At 49.0% G+C, this 17,322-nt stretch overlaps 7 protein-coding genes across 7 annotated transcripts; 3 read left to right on the top strand and 4 right to left on the bottom strand.

The window, feature by feature from the left end:
* Window positions 1–43: 43 nt before the first annotated feature.
* N7533_011837 (Zn(II)2Cys6 transcription factor) lies at window positions 44–1,495 on the bottom strand (the record flags this gene model as incomplete). The annotated part of the gene is made up of 4 exons (XM_057108487.1): window positions 44–530; window positions 585–996; window positions 1,055–1,396; window positions 1,456–1,495. 4 exons carry the CDS (start codon window positions 1,493–1,495, stop codon window positions 44–46), a joined length of 1,281 nt encoding a protein of 426 aa, XP_056953588.1.
* A 358-nt stretch (window positions 1,496–1,853) lies between these two features.
* N7533_011836 (AATF family protein) lies at window positions 1,854–3,517 on the bottom strand (the record flags this gene model as incomplete). The annotated part of the gene is made up of 3 exons (XM_057108486.1): window positions 1,854–3,234; window positions 3,291–3,379; window positions 3,458–3,517. The coding sequence occupies 3 exons, from the start codon at window positions 3,515–3,517 to the stop codon at window positions 1,854–1,856; spliced, it is 1,530 nt and encodes a 509-aa protein (XP_056953587.1).
* Window positions 3,518–3,780: 263 nt separating this feature from the next.
* N7533_011835 (Mrp/NBP35 family ATP-binding protein) lies at window positions 3,781–4,974 on the top strand (the record flags this gene model as incomplete). Its single annotated transcript, XM_057108485.1, has 5 exons — window positions 3,781–3,864; window positions 3,925–4,060; window positions 4,127–4,246; window positions 4,312–4,448; window positions 4,516–4,974. 5 exons carry the CDS (start codon window positions 3,781–3,783, stop codon window positions 4,972–4,974), a joined length of 936 nt encoding a protein of 311 aa, XP_056953586.1.
* A 574-nt stretch (window positions 4,975–5,548) lies between these two features.
* N7533_011834 (uncharacterized protein) lies at window positions 5,549–10,005 on the bottom strand (the record flags this gene model as incomplete). Its single annotated transcript, XM_057108484.1, has 3 exons — window positions 5,549–8,179; window positions 8,741–9,936; window positions 9,975–10,005. The coding sequence occupies 3 exons, from the start codon at window positions 10,003–10,005 to the stop codon at window positions 5,549–5,551; spliced, it is 3,858 nt and encodes a 1,285-aa protein (XP_056953585.1).
* Window positions 10,006–10,791: 786 nt separating this feature from the next.
* N7533_011833 (MFS transporter) lies at window positions 10,792–12,496 on the bottom strand (the record flags this gene model as incomplete). Its single annotated transcript, XM_057108483.1, has 5 exons — window positions 10,792–11,078; window positions 11,145–11,506; window positions 11,562–11,769; window positions 11,836–12,165; window positions 12,229–12,496. 5 exons carry the CDS (start codon window positions 12,494–12,496, stop codon window positions 10,792–10,794), a joined length of 1,455 nt encoding a protein of 484 aa, XP_056953584.1.
* A 1,613-nt stretch (window positions 12,497–14,109) lies between these two features.
* N7533_011832 (uncharacterized protein) lies at window positions 14,110–14,593 on the top strand (the record flags this gene model as incomplete). The annotated part of the gene is made up of 2 exons (XM_057108482.1): window positions 14,110–14,162; window positions 14,266–14,593. The coding sequence occupies 2 exons, from the start codon at window positions 14,110–14,112 to the stop codon at window positions 14,591–14,593; spliced, it is 381 nt and encodes a 126-aa protein (XP_056953583.1).
* Window positions 14,594–15,064: 471 nt separating this feature from the next.
* On the top strand, window positions 15,065–17,161 carry N7533_011831 (flavin monoamine oxidase family protein; the record flags this gene model as incomplete). The annotated part of the gene is made up of 1 exon (XM_057108481.1): window positions 15,065–17,161. One exon carries the CDS (start codon window positions 15,065–15,067, stop codon window positions 17,159–17,161), a length of 2,097 nt encoding a protein of 698 aa, XP_056953582.1.
* Window positions 17,162–17,322: the final 161 nt, after the last annotated feature.

The raw sequence follows: 17,322 nt of genomic DNA, 5'->3' as shown, positions 1-17,322 counted from the left end.
GAATAGATGACAAGACTAATTGATACATGGCTAATCCTTCACATCACATGATAAACACCTGCGGCTCGGGCAACAATTTTGTCCAGTTCTCACTCTTGCGCTTCTGACGAATTTCTTGAAGAAGATCCAAAGCTCTCAGAATATTGACAAACCCACTGCGACTGAATTGCCGCTTCAGAAAGGAATCAAAGAACAACTGGTGCTCAAGGGAATGACTCTCAGAGGCAGCAATGAAACACGCCCAGATAAGGGAATGTTCTCCTAGCGACCCCTCGGGAATCTGCTCAAGCGTCGATTTGAAATCTTCCACCAAATGCGTCGATGGTGTTCCGTCATCTCCTAGGGATGCCCGATAAAGATAAATGTCATATGCTTGTTGTCTCAGGCTAGCAATTCGGTCAAATGAATCGAAATATACGGGGTAGAGGTGACGATAATACTCGAGGCAATCGAAACTTTGCTGGCCTTCAATCATAAGGGTGCTTGTGCCTGCATCCTGGCTTATGAATGGTGCTCCATAAACTCTTATCCTGGTCATGTTAGCTCTAGAGCTCCAAACTGACCAGCAATCCGGCACCACTCACTTATAAATCTGTCGTAGAAGAAATTGGCCCAAATCTCCCTCTGCAAGCTGTGAGTCGCCGCCGATAGCTTGCAAAGCAGATTGCAATACGTGGAAAACGATGGGAAAATCCGAAGACCCGTTAACCATCAAAGCCACGAGGAGAACAAGGATTGTTAGGATGATGACGTGCTGTGTTTCCAGTTCGTATCTGTCTATAGACCTCTTCCTTTGAAGCTCTTGGATGGCTAGTGTATAAAGTTGCGTAGCATCCTGGACTCCACTACCTTTTCTGCTGGATAGATGGAATGCAGATGCTGCAAGGACCGCATTCATGACCAATTCATCGCGATGGGCTATCGGAAGAACCATGTGTCGCCACCCATTATTGTGGTCATCAACAATCACCATTTCAGGCGCAATGTTTTTAGAAACTGGAAATAGCATCGGGTTAGCGATATGTGCATTGGCTTGGATGCAATCAAAGCCTACAATAGTCCAGCAGAAACAGCTTCCCAGGGCTCACTGAGCCAAGATTTGGAGAAACTATAGACGATTTCCTGAGTGATGACTCGGGATCGGAGTCACGCCGATTTCTCTCATTGTTGATTGGAATCTTCGCCCCCGTCGAGCAGATCGTTGGAACAAAGGCCTGGCCTTTCCCTTTTCCAGATCGACTTGATTTCTTCAAGCTCTTCGTTCCTGGTGAGAAACTGTTGCGAAATTTCCACGCCGCGCCGAACCCACTACAAGATATGCCCTTTGCGTCACATTTCTTGCAGTTGGGATGTGTGCGATCGCAATGAATCCGGCGCTGAGAACACTCGTAACAGCCTGTCAATCAACAATAAGAAATCAATACAACATAGAACGTCGTAGATAGGGATTCACACCTTTTATTTTTGGCACGTAGGGTCGTTTCCTCTGTGGCATGGTAGTAGGGAAGTACTCTTGGTATTCCTTCTGGTGATGTTGAATGGAAACGCTGTTCATCCGTTACTCTGACTCTTTCCGAGGTTTGCAACCCCTCCTCGGCTTCGCATCCGACGGGGTCAACCTTGAAAGATAACAAAAAGTGCGGGGTATAAAACATCCATGGATCCAATGGCAACTTGAACAATGATATCATGGTAGTTTGAGGTTTAATGCTACTAGTACTATGCAATCATCACGATGGAGTAGAAATATTCTAAATGACGTTCAATAATTTTGATATATGCTTCGATCGCCAAACCAGTAGTCAGAACAATATGATACAAATGAATACCGGTATATGTATGGTTCAACCAGATCAGCTCCGGAACAACTGCAGACCACCCTCTTCACGGTCATCATCACTCTCAGCATCACTGCCGCTATCATCTCCCTCACCCAGCAACCCACTGGCAGTTCTGCCGAGTAGCGAAGCAAAGAATTCATCACGGGCCCGAATTGTCCATCCGCCACGGTCTTCGGGAGCCATGAAGTTCTGCAACTTCTCATGCACGTTGTACTTCATCTTACGGCCCTTGGACGCACGGGTATCAATGTCACGCTTCACCTTGTCGTTGCGCATACCAGTCACTGGGTGGATCGGAAGGCGAGAAGGCAGCTGCGTGAGAGAGTCGAGACCGCCCGACATAGCCTCAGACGAGGACATGCGTTGTTCTACAAGCTCACGGAGGAGAGATTGGTAGAAAATAGTGTCGTCGTAAATAGGTTCGGTGGTTTCCGTGGCATGGCGAGCGCGCTTGGAAGATCGGTCGCCAATTTCGGTTGCGACGTGGGCGTCGAGAACAGCGGTGATGGTCTGTTGACCCGAAGCAGAGCCAAGAAGCTTTCCACGGGCATTAGGGAGAGAGCTTGGGGCTCCCCTAACCTTGGAGGACCACTTGTCGAGAACAGAGCGGCGGTGTGAGAGGGATTCGGATTCCAGATCGGCCATACGCTCCCAAAGCGAGGCAGATGTGGTTGATGGTGTGACAGAAGAACGCTTCCGCTTTTTCGTCTCGTCCTTGGACTGGGCTTCGGCGAGGGCGGTGCGAAGCTCCTCCAAAGTAGACCAAAGTGCAAGTGCCGCAGACTCCGCAGACTTGATCGCCTCAGAATTTGAAGCGTCCTCTTCCTGGGCATCTTCATCCTCGGCAGCAATTCCAGCAATGTCGTTGATGGCGGTCAGACCCTTCTGCAGCTTGATCCGAGTGTTCAGCAGCGCGTCAAAGGTAGCACGCTGCTCCTTGACAGCCTTTCCCTTGGCCGCATCAGCCTTGGAGGCCTGTGAGATGGTGGCTGCAATGGTCTTCTGGTCTGTAGCCATAAGCCTGCGCAATTCCTCCCGATCGTCAGCCGAGGTCTCCTTGCTACCGGACTGCTTCTTGCTAGCGCTTGGTTTGCGCGGGGCAGATGATTCTTCGTCGTCAGATGTGATCTCATCTTCGCTGTCTTCGACGTCTTCGGAGCCATCTGACTGGTCATCGCTTCCTGCGGATCCCTCTAGATCAGACCCTTCTTCGTCGGACACGGCAGCACCTTCGTCGCCGCTCTCCAATTCGTCTGACTCTTCCACATCGTCGTCGCTGCGGGCCGCAAAAGGATCATCGTCACTGTCGGCATCTATCGCATCTCTGCTGACACGAGAGCCGTCGTATTGTTTGCCGAGAGAAACGGGGTCTTGCTTGCGAAGCTTTCCTTTGCTGTTTCTTGTATTAGCGAACCATCGCGATTGTGGTGAGCGGAGACATAGTCTTACCCTACGGCCTGGTAGTGCTCCCTTCCAGCATTAGATTCTGCGGGCTTGCCAGCCTCTTCATCGGAAGAATTGCCATCGCGCTCGATATCCTCGGGATCAAAGTCTGGACAATCAAATCAGATCAGCATTTGCGAAACTCAAGGAGTCGGGTTGTAGTTTCGACATACCTTGGGAGTTGGGTCTTCCAGCTCAGCGAGCTGATCAGCCAGGGACTTTCCAGGTGCCATGTTGAGTGAATGATAGGCCTTCTGGACTTGGTTAACACGAGAAGATTGGAAGCTGCGGCGACCTTCACTTTTTTTTGTTTTTCCGGTTATCCGGAACAACTGCCCGTTCTGGGACTAGCGTCTCCTTTTGACAAGCGGTGAGTCTTCTCGTGGTGTGGGCTGTGAATAGACCGCCAATATTCTGCCGTTTCTATATGCGTTTGTTGCATCACTTCCGATCTTGACTTCCTCTCTTCTGCCCCCTCGGTGCTATTTACCAAAGAATGTGGTCCATACCGACTAGCTGCGCACCAGTGCGTAGTCGCCTGTTCTCGACCTTTCGAGTGCTCCAGCATGACAATCCCCTTGTCAGTATTGCACCATCATTGCGCCTCGGCTATATTGCGACTATTTATTAAAAATTCCAGGGTCTCCCACGTTCAGGTACCCCTCCAAGCCTCAAGAGCCGTCGCGGACTCCCTCAGAAACGCAAAATTCGGGATGTAAAGAAAGTCATTGCCGTATCATCGGCCAAGGGTGGTGTGGGCAAGTCAACGGTTGCAGGTAAGTTTACCATTCAAGGTCGCATCCTGTTGCATAATGCATAGTGCTAATGTATACTTCAACTAGTCAACCTAGCTCTCTCCTTCGCTCGCCGAGGAATTCGAACAGGTCTTCTAGACACGGATATTTTCGGCCCATCAGTCCCAACTCTCCTCAATCTCTCCGGAGAACCACGACTCGACGAAAGTCAGTTCCCATCCATACCTCCTTAACGATCCCGAACTATCCACTTACATGTGCAATCACAACAGATAATTGCCTCATCCCCCTAACAAACTACGGCCTCAAGTCAATGTCAATGGGTTACCTCCTCCCTCAAACCCAAACAGACACGCAGACCGGCGAAGTACCAATGGACACAACGCCAATTTCCTGGCGCGGCCTTATGGTCACAAAAGCCATGCACCAATTACTTCACTCCGTATCCTGGGGACCCTTGGACGTCCTCGTCCTAGACCTTCCCCCCCGGAACCGGCGACGTCCAATTAACAATCAACCAAGAAGTGATAATCGACGGCTCAGTAATCGTCACAACGCCTCAAGATATCGCGCTCCGCGACGCAGTCCGCGGCTTTGGCATGTTCCAGCGAATGGATGTTCCCGTCTTGGGAATGGTTCGAAATATGGCTTATTTCGCTTGCCCGAATTGCGGACATCAGACGAAGATTTTCTCACATGGTGATGGCGACGGTAACCACCACTCCTGTGAAGATCGCGGTGTTGTGGCGGAGTGTAAGCGGCTTGGCGTGGATTTCCTTGGCGATATCCCGCTTGATGCCCGCGTTTGCGAGGATGCGGATCGTGGAATGCCGACTGTTGTTGCTGAGGAGAGTGCGGAGCGAAGTGCCCGTCGCGAGGCTTTCCTTAGTGTTGCTGAACAAGTTGCCCGTAAGATTGGTCTGGAGTGGCGTTAGACTTTTCCTGTGCTTTCGGTGACTGGTTCACCAATACTATTGGGAATGTGTATACTAGGAGTCTTGCAGATGTGATATTACGGTTGTCGCTCATGTGCTGGGCAATGGTGAGATATGTACGATAATCTGCATGAAGATGATTTCAAAAGTAGATTTCTTATTCTCAAAGTATTGCTACATGAATCCGAGTAACTCAAAACATAAAGTCAAAGGGTCAGCCATAGATCGTATTCGCATCGGGGGGACTTCTTCAGTCTCCTGATATGACCGTACCCGAACCCTCGCCAGAAGTAAAATGGGTATATTGAACAGATAAAAAAAGTGGATGGGGAAGTGTGAAGAAAATTCAAGAAGAGTAGATGGTAGATCAGTGTGGTTCTGCAAGTATCAGAAACAAGAGATACGGGAGATGTAGTAAGGCAGAGTTGGCCAGATTCTCGAAATGGTTTGGGTTGAAAGCGAGAGGGATTGATGGAATGGTAAACCATCATAAAGAGAGGGGCAAGTAGTTGTGACAAGAAAAGAAAAGAAAACACATGGTATGTGGATGGTTGTAGCAGCGCATGGTGCAGTGTTAAAGTTGTTCATCGGCAGTCTTGAAAACTTCGCGATCAGGCATATCCGGACAACAGAAGGTTGAATTCCGGGGCTCGTCAACTGAGAGCCCAGGGCGCAGTGATGATGTCTCGGTCGAGAAGCGTCCGGCTTCGTTGGTGGTAACGACGTCACTGACACCCCTGACGTTCCTTACAGCCCTGGTGCTAGCCGTGTCTGGAGCGATGCCATTGGGGATGATGCCGACATCCTTTTCGCCACCAATGGTACTAGCATCGTCGGATAGGAATTCGCTGCGACCGGCTACTGAAGATGGCCGACCGTTCAAGTAAGGCAGTGAAGCATTTGAGGTCATCGCAGCATGGAAAAGAGCTCTTGTACTTGCGCTGTCGTCTTGCAGCTTGTGGTTGTCAACCTCAGGTAAAATGAGGATCGGACCACCACTTTTCTGCGAAAGTGGACGAGAAGCAGTTTCTGGGTCACTAGAAATGCGCCCAGATGTGAAATCCCTATTGGATTGCTTCTGTTCACTGGCAGTGTCCCAAGTGACAACACCTGCACCGGCAGCGGCAGCCTGTGAAGTTTTGTTGGCATGAGCATCTTGGTTCTTCGCGGGCGTGCTCGTATATGAACCTGCTTGGCCAGCATCCACACTCGTACGGGTGGAGCGACGACCAATTTGTTGAGCTTGTTGCTCTTTTTCCATAGTCCGCTCATCGTGCTTGCTACCCCAGCCACTCCATAACATCAATCCATAGTTCTTCTTGGCATGACGTCTGGGAAGTACGCCAGGGGCAGCCCGTCTAGCAGCCAAGGAGCTTGGTGGAGGACATTCACCGTTGAAATCCTGTAATCCATGTGCCATCTCTTTGATACGTCGGCCCTGAACCCGGAGTTTCTCCTTGGAAAACTTCATATCCCATTCATGCTTCGCAGCAAGCCACTTTGAGATAAGCTTCGGGTTAATTGCGCCAACTTTATCAGGAGGGGTATCGAGAATAGGATAGGATGATGGCGGATCCAATGGATAAGTACGCCCTCGCTTATCAACCCGCTCACGCAACATATGGTGGGAGAAGGCGGGCAAGGGATCTCCTGCTCTTCCAACATAAGAGATCCCCGTATCTGTTCTAGGGATCTTTGCACCATCGTGAGGACCGGAGCTTGAGGCGTCTTCCGACCCACTGGAGGACACCGGGGAGAACTGACTCTCGTCGACAATTTCCACCTCGGTGTTTTGGGCCCGGGCGAGTGCCCAGGAACCGAATTGTGAGATAACTCGGAACATATACTTGGCTGGCCGACTAAAGCTAAAAGTCGGTGCCACATGGCACAGGTTGTCCCAAACTTGGAACTGCACGTAAGTGGGCTCATATTTGTTCAGAATCTCTCGGTTGGGGTCGTGTTCATCGAGGTAGACGTCGCTCGGCGGGTAGGCAGTAGGATTGGCGGCTTTGTGTGCAATGTAAAAATGCTCATCACGTAGCATTTCACCACCGCCACTGAGAATCTGAAGTGGGGGAAGACCACCTAAGGATGGTTGAAGAATCGGGGAAACCAAAGGATGCGAAATGAGCTGGTTGGTTGTATACATCTGGATTTGATCTTTCAGTTCGACCGTCTTGCCCTCGAGTACAATGTGGATATTATCCGGCTCGGCGTGCACGGTGTTAGGGTCCGAGCTTTGTTGCATTCCGGGGTAAGCATGTCCTGGGGCGACCGATTTCTTCTCATGTAGTGTATACCCATGAACTGCTGTCTCCTCCGCATTACTGTTAGGGGCTGGGACTGTTTCATTCACGTCTTTTGCGGTAAGAGTAGGCTTGTGGGAAAGCTGTTTGATTTTCAAAATCTCATCGGCATTCGGAGGTGGCCAAGCCGTCGATGGCTTGTGGCGGAATCCGTAAGGAGGAACATAATCGGCAGGGTTATCCTCGACGATGCTGGGCATGGAGTGGGTGAGGTCTACCCATGGGGAAATTAGGATCGCTCCGGCGGGTAAGGGGATCCCCTGATCGCGCATGATAACCATTAAAGACAGGGCCATGCCTCCACCAGCCGAGTCGCCCGCAATGATGATTTCCTTCGAGTCGTAATGCTTCAATAGCCACAAATAAGATGCCAAGCAATCTTGTAATGCGCATGGGAAGGGGAACTGGGGAGCAAGACGATACTCCGGAGCAAAGACGCGACCCTTGAGCTTACGCGCATGGCGCTGCATCATGTAGCGATGGGTGTCTACGCTGCCAAAGTAGTATGCACCACCATGAAGGTAGAGCATAATGCGATTACTTCGGACATTGGCCTTCTTGTTTTCATTGTGATGATTGCGCATCTCGATCCACTCTCCCTTGAGGTCCTCCGATGGACCTCGCCATTGCCACCATTCTTCGCCGCCGACCCGCTTGATACCTTTCGGACCGAGTTGCTTGGAAATTGCTTGTGCAGCAGTCGAGAGCTCGTCATTGGGGATAGTTACAGGCTCAGTCCTTACCCAATGCGGACTCGGGACCCATTGGCTTGTGAATGCTTGAATATCTTCGACGGAGTGCTTGGAGGCATAATACAGAAACTGTCGGGTAATGTGTATTCCTTCGTCATAGGTGATATGAACCGAGGGCTTGTCATGGAGAGACTTGCGATGTAAATACTGTTCGAACAATCCATCAGTGAGCTTCTAGTTAGAGCATGATCGTTCCGGGAGTGGCTTTGGACCCACATGAGCGATGAAAGTCTGGATGGCAGTTGGCGTCAAAGCCATGCCCAGAGAGACCGTGTGCAGCGGCATTGTCCATGCAAAGCAATTGAGCCACGCGAGATAAAGAGAGAATAATGTAAAAGGGGAGGAACACGAAGGAGGAAAGCGAAAGCGAAATGGAAATGGAAAGGGAAAGGAGCGGAGCGGAGTGGAGCAACTCGACGTCATTGTTGTAAACAAACAAAACAAACACGGCGGGGCGGTTGGCAGGGGCAGTTTCTACTCACCGCCCTGGCAGATCGAAGGCCCCTGCTTCCTTCTATGCATTTATGTACTACATCTTCTACATCTTCATATCTTCATATCTTCATATCTTTATATCTTCATATCTTCATATCTTCATATCTTCATATCTTCATAGTATCTTCAATTCATTTATGCATATTCCGCACATACCATATTTCGACATCACCTTCTCCGGCGAGAAGCCAGAAACACGATCACTATATACACCACTGCCACTATCCCAGCCACAACACTGCATGCTATCACTGCCCCTCGCGGTGAGTATGGATCCTGAAACCCGGTCAATTGAAATCCAAGTCCCATGTTGATGATCCCCAACACGATCATTATGCGGCCAAACCATCGATGCAAATATGCAAAGACCCCCTTCCCAGAACTTCCATCCCCCACACTTTTGCGGAAATGCCGATGTTGCAAAAGTCCCATCGCGGGTTGAAAAACTACCAACCCGGCAACCACGATCATCCCAATGATGGGATGGTGGTGATGCAGCAGATCCAGATCTTGAGCCAGTGTGAGTCCAATTGCAAGTCCTGCAATTGCAATGACCAGGCTTATGAGTTGCAAACCCGCATGCGTCAGAATAGTCGATGGGAAAACATAGAGCGCCAGCGCCCCGAACGGCAAGAATATCACAAAGACCAAAATCATTAAAATCGCATGGGCCAATTGTCTCTTTTTCAGACTTTCCCCATCAACAGAATTCTCGGTTTCTGCCGCTGTGACCGTTGCGCTCGACAGAACAGCAAATGGGTTGGCGCCCGAGTCGGAATCGGTTGACAAAGCACCCGTCGCTTTTTTCAGATTGACTGTGGCAGTTCCTTTGTCGTCGTGCTCGGTCAACTCTGCCGATACGCTATCCGTACTCAACGGATCCCCATATTTGACAGCCCAGATCCACGGACTCGAGCTGCTTGTTAAATCCAGACTGCCCCGAGCCCAGTTTATACAACTATCGCACCGAACATTGGCCGTGATCCTTTGCTGATCGAAGAAACCACTACCACTTAGCACGGAGACATCTGCATCCGGATTATGTTCTGGCTCGATATGGCCCCTTCCGAGGCGTGGCGAGACTGTTACGTTGTCACTGCTGCTCCCAGCTGTGTACACAACGAAGATGTTGGCCCCGCTCATTCCAGTCCCTTGTCCGAGTGCGAACCATTTTACCGGGCTGGTAGAATTCATCTGAAAGAAGATCGGCCCATTTCCTGAGTTTGCCGTAGTTTCAGGGACGTGGATTGTGAATGTCAGGTCATTTCCTTCTGGGATGATGCTTTGAAATTGGGCGGTTACTAGGCGGGCCCCAAAGAGCCAAAGCCAACAAAAGATAAGCATCCTTGTGGAAAGAATACCAGTACCGGTGGTGCCGACCTCGGGAGCTCCAGGTTTTTTTTTGTTGTCTGAGGGGGGTTAAGTTCATATATAAATACTTTCATACAGTCATGAAGCAGGCCCACAGTGGCTTTCATTTTCAATTTGACGTTTGCATTTCACTGGTGCTGTCGATCTATTCTGGGCGAATCCCTGCGCATTGCTAGTCTATTTGACAGCATTGACCATTGTTAGACATGATAAACCTCAGCCAAGATTTTATGGGTCGAACTTGAAGTCGACAAAGCCATCCAGCTTCTTCAAAGGGCAAGCCACGAGATGCCGAATCAAGTATGAGGGGTTGCTAATCTCCCTGGGTCAGCCCTTATACGAGTTCCAAGGTTCTCTGCTGCGCCTCCACGTTGAAGGCCGAGACCATCAGAGGTTTGAAATGGGACGATCTCCCGTGGGCCACGCGGCCGGGCAAAACATTGAAAGGACCCTTTGCTATCATATGTCCCTGCTGATCTACACTGTAAATTGTTATGACATTTTGCTGGGTTGTGAATGGTGACTGCAATTGCTTGTTTAGGCACAGTTCCCGGGTGTGGGGAAAGGCTGGACCAAAGTGTGGCTATGCCAAAACCCTATCTCCAAATCAACCCCGGGTTATCGGGGATTTTATGGAACTGACAGTTGACCGCCGAACATTTGAGGAAGCTGCTTTTACATGGGCTAGGCAGATGCATTTTCTCCGCATTTTGGTTCCTGTGCAGCTATCAACGCCATCTTTACTGGGCCCCCGAAGATGACAAAGATACGACTAAGCTGCATGCCAAGGTGATTAACCAACACTATCACCTATCAGACAACACATTGCTTTAATGACGCCAGCAAGATCTTCGGTCGACAATCGCATTTGAAATCCAGCCCTTGGCTCTGGACTATTCCCCGTCAACAAATTTCGAATTCCGTCTCAACGCAGCCCCGTACCGCATAAATAACAATGGTACAGGCAACGCCAAGCAAGAAATTCCGCCAAGAAGGCTTGCTGCAGGCCCAATTCCCAGATTAACAAACATTGGTCGGGCCGCCATGGGCATTGCGCAAGCGAGGACCGATCTTAGAATTGTGTTGGCAGACACCGCACTTGCAGCGTACGGACCATAGGTATCGACCAGAAAATTCAGACACTGCTGAAACGCTATATTAAATCCTGCTCCGATAAAACCTGTGGCTTGGTTATTTGGTCTGCAGATTAAAATAACTAAATTTCAATCTCACGTCATCATCTTACCTGCTGCGATGACGGGAAGCGGCCAAGGGTACTTCGGAGCCGCTGTCCATCCAAACCAAAACAGGCCGGCTGAGAGCAAAATTGCCCCGACAATTATTGGAGGTAGACGCGCCTCAGGAACAGCTCTGCCACAATTGGCTTTCACGGCCCGTTTGTAGCGTGGCTGATTGGCGAAGTTGATGAAAACGGCACATCCGACTCCAACTAAGATCGACAGGAAGGGAAGGGTTGACAACACGAGACTCCATTTTCGGTTCTCTTTGAAAACAATCGGAAACACCTCGAGCACAAGGTAAATTAGACTGTAGGTGAACGATGCGTACAGTGCAAGGCATGTCACCATTGGTTCCATGAACAACATTCTGTTATGAAAGATTAGTACGAGTTGAATCGATCAGTATGGTAAGGTCCACCCACTTCAAAGGACGGGCGAGACGTTTTGACACAACGGTACTCAATTCAATCTTCTCCTTTTCATGAGGATGCCAGTATCGCTGATCTCCAGTGCTCCGGCGTAGATGTTGAGCCTTCTGTTTCAGCAAAACGGGTGCATATGTCTCTGGCAGAAAAAAAGCACACATGAAAAATAAAATAAACACCAGAATCGCTTCGACATATTCAGTCCCTGATTTTCACTCAGTCAGCGATACGTCGATCTCTCTCGGGCTATGTCAATCCATGGAAAACCTACAACGCCATCCCAACCGCGCGTTAACTGTTAAAGCAGAGCCAATAATAGGACCCAGTGTCGGACCCCCCGTAATGCAAAACGCAACAATCGTCATCGCATTTCCACGAGAGACTGGGTCAAAGATATCTCCCAGGGCGGCAGGGACATTACTGATTGGCGCAGAAGCAAATATACCGCCGAAGAAACGGGTTAGGAAGATAGCTGTTGCGCTGCGACTAGTTGCCGTTCCGATACTAAATAATCCTAGAATGAAAATGGCTGGCAACATGCCAATCCGGCGACCGTAGACTTCGCTAATCGGAGCCCAAATCATGGGACCAAATGCCCACCCTGTATATCAATTTCAGCATGGATTGTACCGTGATCAATGCAGTTTTTCCCAAAAGAACCCACCTAGAACAAACAAAGCCACCGTCAAGGCCGTCACCTCGGAAGTCGTATGAGTATATTCTGCAATGCTGGCTACGGCTGGTGAGGTGATGGATGAACCGAGTGATCCAGCCAAGGCCAACAAAGCCATCTGGATGACGAGAAATACCTTGTGAGAAGGGCTGTAGTTTTTGGGATTTTTTGGGTCGTTGTCTTCGAACTTGACCTTGAAGGTGTCAAGGAAAATACTTTTTTGGGGGCTCGCCTGATTGATTTCAAGATCTTCGGACATGGTGAGAAAATTAAAGAAGCATAAAAAGTATGGTTTTAATAGACTTGATGCTTTTCTTATGCCAGACACTTGGGCATATTCTACTAAAAGGAGGATTACCCACTAGCTACTTATAGCCGGACATTGGAGACCAAATGTCTAGAAAATTTCTAACTCTCGATATGAACAAGCAATAATAGAGAAAGCTTTAGCATATAAATCAAAGATAATATTCGTAGATTGTGAATTCTAATTGGTGAATAACTTCATCTGAGCAATTGCCTAACCCGCTTCGGTGCTAGTGGCGGCCGCCGGACCCACCCAATATCGCTGCAGAGGCACATCCATTCTCCATTTCTCACTCATAAAAGACTAGCGGCGGCCGACATCTATTGAATTCTACTCCTATCTTCATTCTTTCTCAGGGACCAAGGAGCTTTGACATCAGCGGCCGCCGCTTCGCCACGCGTCTTTGATTCCCAAGATTTGGGATCCAACAGGACACACTCCATGGATCGTGCCCCACGAGTATGTGCGACCTGCAAGGCACGCAAGAAAGGATGTGATAAGTCCCTTCCGATTTGTGGATATTGCTCACATCGTGGGCTTATCTGCATCTATGAAGACTCACCCCCAAATCATGCTAAATCCTGGGATTGGGGCCATACGCGAATTACTGACGTGACGCGTTTTCCTCGCCTTTCAAACATACCGTCAGGTTTCGCATCCTCCACAAATACAGAGGAGTTGGCGGTTGATCTTCAAGACCTGTTATACCATATTCTCGAATTTACGGGACAGACTTTTACGGAAGTCTGTGATTCTTACTTCAATGGATTTAATCGATGGCTGCCAATTATATCGCACGATAACCTTGAACGAGTCCTCGCACGCTACGAAGGAATATACGCTCCTTCGGAAATTTCGCTCCTTATGCTATCAATACTCTTGGTTGTGATGCACCCAGAAGATGGGCTTTCAAAACGTGCAGTCTCTCCAACTATGCTGTATCCAGAGCTCAAGGCTACATTCACGCGACTGCAATCATATCTTCCCACTACATCGCATATGGTACAAGTAGGATTGATACTAATTGCATATGAGTACGCTTCTGGTAGACTGAACGAGGCATATATTTCGATTGGGACCTGCACAAGGATAGCCCAGGTGGTCGGAATTAGAGGGGTGGAATATTCACATGGGACAAGTTCAGAGGAGTTACCCTGTCTCAAAGATGAGGAAGAACAAAATATACGGTGGGGACTTATTTTTCTCGAACGGTATGTCAATCAGTTTAATCATATAACGTGAAAATTCCGCTGACTATAACAAGGCTAATTCTCCTCGAATGCCCTCCTAGCTATCAAGATTCAGCGCAGAGTTTCCCGAGCCATGATGCTCTCCTCCCATCAGACTTGCATCGCCGCTCTTCCCTGATGGCCGAACCTTTCTCTCATCACAAATCACCCACCTTGCAAGACTTTCACTCGATTCATGTGAGCTGCTTTGGTCGGCAAATACAAGCTACTAGTCTGCTGGACAAAGTTGTACAGGCGACGTCATTGCCTAGACCACCAAGCTTCTCTAAATTGAGAGCTTTGGACGACGATCTGCGAGAGCTTTGCACTATCATAATGGGACAGTCTGTACATGGATACCAGTGTGGTGCAAGTGGAATTGTCATCAGGTAAGCACTGAAATGCTCCTAACTCCAGCCAGTATACTACATCTACGACTTCCATCTACTGGAAGAAGTTAACCTGAAGTAGTTGATTTCTAATTCGAGATAGATCCCTCATTCGCCTTCATCGATACATTCTAGACAGCAGTGACTCAATCTCTAGCGAAATATCTTCGCCGCAAATCCGAGAATACTCGCATGCCACGCTTAAGACTTTAACCAGAATGATGGTGGAAATTGCCCACGACCATATCCAGCGCTTAGCTCCGGATCGCATCGACTCGCTCCCGCTAACGTGCTCCTACAATATGCGCACCATGGGGGATTTCATCGAATATCACCGGGGAAACTCCACCAATAATGTGTCTCCAACTGCTGTAGATGATTTTGCGACACTCTATGAGGTTGCACGGAAAAGATGGCCACATACTGTGTGATGGGGGATCTGACGAATGTCATACCCCAAGCTCTTGTGTGTCACCAAATCAATCCTACTCACACAGGGACCCTGTGGGATAGAATTTCTTGTAAGAGAAAAAAAACTCCACCCTTCATGCACCATTCACGAAATACCCTGACGACCGCTGAATGGAAACCCATCAGAACGGCATATCGCAATTGGTTAAAGTGGAATAGCGATTGACAAGCCTGGCTTGGCCGCGCATAGGGTACTCTCCGTATTCGGAGAGGAAAAGCAAAATCCACTGCAAGTACCCTGAAGGTGTAAGAGAGTAAGCAGAATTCCCTTGAGGGGTGATTTTCGTGCGGCAAGGCCGTGTCGATCGCGATTACATTCTTGGCGCCTCTCGGGGTCCCCAAAGTATGATTGAATCTCCGCCGCTCGTTTCTATATAACTAACATGGCTGACCGCGTCTTTAGTTGAGTGGTCTGCGTCCTACCAACTCCAATGAGTCGCAAGATTTTGTTCATAGTAGCGGCTCTGCTGCTGGGCCAAGCCCAAGCTGTGCCTGACCCGTCGCCAGAGCCTATCGTTCACGTTACTACTTCCGATGCTGTTCACCCTGGCGAGCTGGCCAATGTCTACCTGAAATGGCGAGGTTATCCACCTAAAGCTATCAAAGCTGTTTACGACTCCTGCCTTGACTCCGATGTGTCAAACCCAAAGGCAATCATCGGCCATTATACAATCAAATACCAACCTCCCCAGCGCTTAGCATGGGCAGTCCCCAACGATGCCGATTCTGCAAACTGCATTTTCTTATACAGCGAGAATCAGAATGGGGATTTGGGTCAAGTTATCGGCAAAAGCAAACCTGTCCATCTACAACGAAAGGTTCAAAAAAGATCTACCGCTGAAATGAACATTCCTCTCCTGAAAGACTTTGACTCTCTTGGAACTTGGTTTGACGGAGTATCTGCCATCAAACAAAAAACCGATAGCAATGGGGGTGTTTCATCTGCAGCCTCGTCCAAAAATACTTCGATCGCCATTGTCGGTGGTGGAATTTCTGGTCTTGCAACCGCTCTCATGCTTGAAAGTGTCGGTCTTCATAATTGGGAAATTATCGAAGCTAGCGACCGGGTTGGAGGACGATTTCGAACAAAATACATGGCCGACACTCAAGAATGGGCGGAGATGGGCCCAATGCGACTCCCACATTCCGTCACCTACAAAGAGGACAATGAGACTCTCTTGTACACTGACCACCAACTCACCTTCCAGATGGCCGAGGTTCTGAATAATATGAACAAAAATGATTCTCGCTGGAAAATTGACTTCATTCCTTGGGTCCAGCATCACCCCAATGAGCTCATTGCCCAAGGTACCCGTCGACACCCTGATGGTCGTATTCCAACGCGTGGGGAAATCGAGGCCGATCCAAATTTGAAAAGTCCGCCATCCATGACCAGTTCGGAATACGAAGATACCCAAGGCAAGATGGACGATATTTTGAAAAACGCGACAACTCTCAAATCGATTCAGAAGAATGTATGGCAAGCCCATAAGATTGCTATGGAGGAAGGCTTGGATGACTGGAGCGAACAGGCCATGATGCGCCATGTCTTCAAAGCCAGCGAGAATGTGACCGATCAAATCTTGACGGATTCAGACTACGATGTCTTCTGGGATGAACTTCATCACAACTCCAACCTCGGCTTGGATGGCAGCCCTGGCTCCATAGGCGAGACTCACTGGCTTTGCATTGACGGAGGCTTCAGCCGACTTTCCGAGGCTTTCATGCCCCATGTCAAAAATAGACTCGTTCTTAACCGAAAAATTCGAAAGCTGGAGTCCGTTCGAGGTCCGAATGGAACAACTCGCTCGCGGTTATCTTGGTATCCAAGTGTCACCAATCGAACCTTTGAGTCAAAGGAATACGACTACACAATCATGGCAGTGCCATTCACTATGACTCGCTTCATGGATTTACCGACATTCTCGTCAGTACTGGGACGCGCAATCAGCGAAGCCGGGGTTCGCTTCAAGTCCGCCTGCAAAGTTGCTCTGCTCTTTTCGGAGCGTTTCTGGGAGAAAGGTGAGCGGCCCATTTTCGGCGGATACTCGAAGCCGCCCAGCGATCCGATCGGTGCACTTTACTATCCTGTCTACGGTTTGAACGAATCACGCCCCGGTCTCATTATGCACTACCGTGGAGGAGATTGGAGCGATCGCTTCGTCAGTTTCTCGGACGAGGAACATGTTCAAACCGTACTGGACTCGATCGTTTCACTGCATGGTGAACATGCTAGAGATCTTTATACCGGTGACTTCGAGCGTCTCTGCTGGCTTCAAGATGAACACACTGCGACTGCCTGGTGTAGACCTGATATCGAACAGCATAAGCTCTATATCCCGGCCTATCATAAGACGGAGCATAACACAATCTTTATCGGAGAACATACGGCCCCGACCCATGCCTGGGTGAGTTCTTCATTGCACTCGTCTATCCGTGGATCTGTCCAATTGCTTTTGGAGTTGGGGCTGGTGGATGAGGCCAAGGAACTGAACAAGAAGTGGATGGGTCGCTGGATCAAACTATGAATTTTTGTAACTTTCCCACATAATAAGATAGTGTGGCGAGTCAACTCTAAGAAAACATATATACATAGCGTTCGCTAAAGTTAGAATAAAGTAAAACTTCTCAAGATTAATATTGATTCTATATTCGGAGAATAACTGAAACACATTTCACAGAGGCCTTG

This window comes from Penicillium manginii (genome assembly GCF_028828005.1).
Source record: "Penicillium manginii strain IBT 31320 chromosome Unknown utg000009l:1.0-3297300.0:1.0-3298630.0, whole genome shotgun sequence".
NCBI lineage: Eukaryota > Fungi > Ascomycota > Eurotiomycetes > Eurotiales > Aspergillaceae > Penicillium > Penicillium manginii.
The sequence above is the reverse complement of the archived record's forward strand: the minus strand, read 5'-3'. Positions and strand labels throughout refer to the sequence as shown.